The sequence below is a fragment of the Centruroides sculpturatus genome, unplaced genomic scaffold (assembly GCF_000671375.1).
Source record: "Centruroides sculpturatus isolate CEXI.00-Female unplaced genomic scaffold, Cexi_2.0 scaffold4783, whole genome shotgun sequence".
In the NCBI taxonomy this organism is placed as follows: domain Eukaryota; kingdom Metazoa; phylum Arthropoda; class Arachnida; order Scorpiones; family Buthidae; genus Centruroides; species Centruroides sculpturatus.
In genome coordinates this window covers 1-5771 of record NW_019388873.1, presented here as the reverse complement: position 1 = coordinate 5771, position 5771 = coordinate 1, and the positions used below count along the sequence as shown (strand labels likewise).

Below are 5771 nucleotides of genomic sequence, written 5' to 3'. Positions count from 1 at the left end.
TGCTGGTTTTAATTCCTATGGGAATTGCAGCTGTCATTGAGGTAATCCTTCAGATAACATAAACTATAATGTAATTTCATTATTAATATAATAAAATTTTGTTATAGTTATGGAAAGTTACTAAAGCATCAAAAATGAATATTTCTTGGATTGGATGGAAACCAAAAATAAGCGTATGAATTTATTGTTAGTTTCTATATTAAAAAATTAACTATTACTGAATTCGATTTTGTGAATTACAGTTTGGAAGTACGAGCAATGATGAAAAAGAAACTGCAATGTATGATTCTCAAGTAAGTTAGTTTTTTTTTTATTTAAGTGGGGAAAAACATATTTACTTTAGCTTAAAGATAAATAAATATTACTTGTTAGTTTATAAAAATAAATTCTTATAATAACGAAAGCATTGCGTAAGATTCAAGTTTTCATTTCTTTCATTAGTGGTTATTTTTAATTCTGAGTAAGTATAATATACATTATCATGACCATTGTGTACTCTGTGAACAGTAATCCCCAGTAAATGTAAACAATTGTGTCCAAGATGTGATTTGAAACTATGAAATGAATTAAAAAAATAGTTTAATGCACAGAGACAATTCATAAGTCTGTAGACACCCTGAATGTCAGCAAACACAGGATTCAAAATTAACTTTGAAAAATACATTGCCATATTGAACTTCCAGTCTGTTTACAAATGATGGAGCTCCTCGTCACACTGCCGAAAAGACATTGAATTGCTGGCAGCACAATCTGCAAACTTTTACAAACCAGTCAGTCACCTGACAAATCTTATTGAGCAAGTCTGGAATCTGATGGATGGTGCAGTGTGGTGACATTTATGAAAAACGCTTCCTGTGGAGAACTTTAAGATTGTTTGCTTGCCAAATGGACCAACGTTCCATGGGCAAAGATAGCAGAACTCATCAATGGAAATAGAGCGACACTTCTTGCATTTATCTCCACTGTTAGATTTACTATTACGTTTTGGATGCATGTTTGAAGCACTAATCATAAAACTTTAAAAAATTGCAAATAGGAAAAATGCTGTTACTCCAGTGCTATTGACTACAATGTCACCTCTCGGTGATGGAGCATTGGAATTTGCACAAAAATGAAAAATGATGATGCAAAATAGAAATAAGTTCACATTAATTATTTTTTTAAAATTTATTATTTATTACTGGTTAAAGACTGATTCAGCACCATCTCACAACCAGCAAGAGAACTTCAGAATCTGTGTGAAATTTAAATTTTTGACATATGGTCGAATTATTCATATGTCTGAAAGTTCATAAGTTGAACATTTGTAAATAAGGGAGCTCCTGTATGTGCAAATTATGAGACAAGTTAAAAATTCAATAAAACAAGAGTTATAATAGATTTTTTAAAAAAATTTTTTAAATTCAAACTAAAATTATAAAATAATTAAAACTCCCGGACTATGATTATAATTAGTGTTACTTCTGAACTTGAGAGTAAAAGTGTCTTCATTGTTTGTCATCTTTTTACATCTCAGAATTGTATAGTGTAGTCCAAGGAGGACTCTGCAGTAACCTTACTCAAACTACATTATGAAATCCTGAGGTGTACAGGGGGACAAATTGATAAGACACTTTTACTCTAAAATTTATAAGTTTAGAAATAATAGTTGATTCAAACACAGCAGTTTTATTTTTTCCTTTATAAACAGCAATGCATTTTGGATTAAATTTTTCCTAATCCATCTTCAGATTTCCAACATAGCAATCAAGCCACTTGTTTTTTAAAAGTAGCTGTTTTTTTAAGAAAATCTTGGTCTCTGATTTAAAATTTAGATAGTCCCAATATGGAAGAAAAAGATGTGAAGTTTCACTAGTCTTATGATTTATAACTGAATTTTAATTTGAATAAACTTTGTAATGATTTATTGTCTATAGACTTGACTATCTGAAGACAATTGAAATGATAGACATTTTATTAGCATGATAACACATGCATTTGAACAGAATGCCAGTAATTTGCCAATTAAGACACAACTCATTCAGAACAATAGTCTTGGAAAAAATATGAAAGTAACAAAAGCACAGTGTCACATTTATCTTGAACTTATACCACAACTATTGGCAAAATATTAATGGCTAACTTTATATGACTTATAAATCATGCAATGTATGCAATTTCTATAACTTGGGATTTTATAGGGTAAAACATGCATTTTTCATTTTGTCTTTGTGTGCTCTGGTTGACCAACAAATATTTAAATACTATCAAATAAGTAGGAAATGTAAAATGAGTTGATTATATAAAAGTAAATTATGTTTGTGGTTCAAATTTTTGATTATTTTTATTAAATACATGAATTTCATATCATTAATTTACATTATACGAGAATATTTTTTACAGTTTAAATGTCAGAAGTTTTCGTATTTTTATTTTCTAAAAGAAGTTTGATACTGTATAGAAATATTAATGCTTACAGAATGATCAGTTTAAGATGAAACAACTGAAAACTGATAAGCCAACAAGTTTTTGTAGTTTTAGTGGATCTTGCCTATAGATTAAGCCAAAATGCATACAATATATTTGTAATTTTATTTGTAAGCTATCTTACTTGGCAGAGAGATGGACGTTCAGTGTATTATTGTATATCATCAGATGGACATGTGTGATATTTGTCTTCTCCATAACTGCATGTTATTGCTGTCACTACTATCTTCCAAATCAAATGAGAGCTTTGTTCAGTTGTACAAAACCAGTTTGTGGTTGGCATTAGTTTTGGTTATTTCTTTAGTTCAAACTTTGTTATTCTCTGATTAAAATGGGATATCACAGATGATTTATCAGTTATTATTATTCCAACACTTGCCTTAAAACCTATGGAGTGTTGGCAGATTTCTTAATTTATATTTCTTTTCATCCAATTTTGTTAACTGTTAAAATTTTTATTTGAATGTAACTTTAACTTTTAATCTTTGTGAGGATTCAAAATTCTTAACTGACCTACTACTTTGTTTCATTCTTTAATTCTGTTACTCTTGTGTAAGATTAATATCCTTTTGGATGACACCTGCCATTATCATTAAGATTTCCTCACAAGATAATAGCAATGCATTGCTTTTCTTCCTGACAACTAGGAACTAATCTCCTAAATTCGGATTGTTCACATAATCATAAAATCTTCACCCAGATTGATTTAATTTCGTAAAACTCAATCCATGTAAAAGAACAGATTGGAAACGTCACTTCATTCAAGTCATAAGATTTGGGTGTAGAGCAATAGGAAATTTTTAGTCATGACACAAATCAACAAACAGGATAATAATTAGTCCGAACTAAAATTATTGCAAACAGTACTTATTGGTTGACCACTCTGTACACATGAGACAATTTGTCATTTTTTTCTCTCTCCCTCCATGTATTCAGATGTGAAGCTTTTAAGAAGTTTACTTCAAACAAATGGTTTTGTTGATAATAAAAGGGCATTGTCACTTTTCATCCCAAACCCACACACCATTGACTTTTAACAAGGCATTGATATCATTAGGGAATGTGCTGATTGGTTTAACCAAACCCACATCACACTTGATAATGATCTCAAGTCAATTTTTTCTATAGACAGACTAACGAAATTAATTATAACAATATTATTTTCATTTTAGAGCATGAAATATTTATCATATCTTCTATATCCTCTCTGCCTTGGAGGTGCTGTATATTCCCTGTTTTATGTTCCACAAAAAAGGTGTGTGTATTGTATCCATTTCATTAAATTCTTTTAGAATGCTTTATGATAAAAGTTTATTTTTGCATTTCAGCTGGTACTCATGGTGCATACATAGCTTAGTAAATGGTATGTACAGTACATACNAATTTAATAAAAAGTCGATGATAATAATTTGCAAAATAACGCTTCTTCTATAAATAAATGTGTAAAATTTAAAAACCAAGTTTTACACTTGGGACATGGAGGCATGACTTACGACCGCGCGCAACTTTTCTTCATTTTGGACAATGAACGGTCGTAACGTTTCCCTGTTTTATGTTCCACAAAAAAGGTGTGTGTATTGTATCCATTTCATTAAATGACTTTTAGAATGCTTTATGATAAAAGTTTATTTTTGCATTTCAGCTGGTACTCATGGTGCATACATAGCTTAGTAAATGGTATGTACAGTACATACGTCTATTTATATATAATTTTTTCATTATAAGCATTTATAAATCCTTATTAATTACTTTGTAGGTGTTTATGCATTTGGTTTCTTGTTCATGCTTCCCCAACTCTTTGTTAATTATAAGTTAAAATCTGTTGCCCATCTCCCTTGGAGATCCTTTATGTATAAGGTGAGGAAGAATTGTCTTATTTGTCAGAGTTAATGACGATATTATGCTAAAAATGCAAACTTTCTTTAGGCATTTAACACATTTATCGACGACCTGTTTGCATTCATCATCACCATGCCAATAGCTCACAGGGTGGCATGTTTCAGAGACGACATCGTCTTTCTCGTTTATTTATATCAACGTTGGTGAGTCAAGTTTTGCTTTACAATTGGGTATAATATGTAAATTTTCAAATATCTCTAAATATGAATTGTATTTTAAGGCTGTATCCTGTCGACACGAAGAGGGTTGAGTTTGGCGAATCCATGGTCGAGGGAAAGTCGGACAAACAAGACTGAAGCCCATTCGAGGTGCCATTTTTTTTGTATCACTAAGGACATTATACATGTTTTAATTATTTTCTAGATGAAAAAATTTTATGGGATTTTGGCAAATGTTAGATTTATTTATTTATTCTAGTCAGTTATGAATTTTACAAAACCGATACACAGTACACTTACATATTTTGTAAACGACCAGCATAATCTGTGTTACGTTTCACTTGAAAATATTAAAAATTGGTCGGCAGAAAATTGTTTAAAAAAAAAAAAAATAGAATCTCGACCATTCAAACATTCCATTTCCAAAAGACAAAAGTGTGTTTTTGGATTTGCTTTGTATAAATCTAGACTACTGGTATTATCTGCTACCAGTTCCATACCGATGCATTTTATGCCAAAATTCTTGAAATTATATATATCATTTTAAACTGTTACAGTGCAGTTTTTATGTTTGGGACTACTCAATATATTATATGTATATTTTTAAGATCTGTTTAGAAAATACCATAATTTCTTGCGAATAACTTGAGATTATCCATCTTTAGAAAGTAGGTCCAAAAGCGGGCACGGGTCATGCAATGCAGGCTATGGGCCAATTTAAACTTGCAACCACAAACCCATCTAAACTTAGAGCACTTTTATAGACATAAAAAATTCTTTCCATGCATCATGGAAAGAATTTTTCCAATGGCACATATCATTTGCCATTGGAAGTTTCACAAATCCATCAAAAAGGCACATATGCACAGAAAACAACAGGGAACGAGCAATTATTATTGTGACGGCGTTACAATGCCTGGCCGGACCATATGTTTCTTGTTAACAATACAGTTGTGCTGATCATCTATAACTCTGTTCTGGAGAAAATATTTGAATTGAAATAATGTGACTTGCAGTCTAAACTGGAAGTTCACATATAGTTAATTGGCCCTCTGGTCTCTAAGCTTTTCATATCCGGTCTCTGCTTTCATGTATCTAACTCAATTTTCGAGATTAGACAGAAGGAATTTACAGGTTTGCAATTTTGAAATTGCAGCAGAATTATTATACAGTTGTTAATTATTATTATTAAATCCTTCTCTGAGAAACAATATAATTTCAAGAATAACTATCTAGAAACAAACTTAA

General features: G+C 30.7%; 1 protein-coding gene across 2 annotated transcripts; it reads left to right on the top strand.

Annotated features, from left to right (window-relative positions):
• Positions 1 to 6: 6 nt before the first annotated feature.
• LOC111617098 (cleft lip and palate transmembrane protein 1-like protein) lies at positions 7 to 5765 on the top strand. 2 transcript variants are annotated; one of them, XM_023358432.1, is made up of 8 exons: positions 7 to 41; positions 108 to 173; positions 243 to 293; positions 3639 to 3721; positions 4109 to 4143; positions 4223 to 4323; positions 4393 to 4508; positions 4586 to 5765. In XM_023358432.1, the coding sequence occupies exons 1-8, from the start codon at positions 18 to 20 to the stop codon at positions 4659 to 4661; spliced, it is 552 nt and encodes a 183-aa protein (XP_023214200.1). In that variant the 5' UTR covers positions 7 to 17; the 3' UTR covers positions 4662 to 5765. The 2 variants fall into 2 exon arrangements, with proteins under 2 accessions (XP_023214200.1, XP_023214199.1); XM_023358431.1 differs by lacking the exon at positions 4109 to 4143 and adding an exon at positions 3795 to 3829.
• Positions 5766 to 5771: the final 6 nt, after the last annotated feature.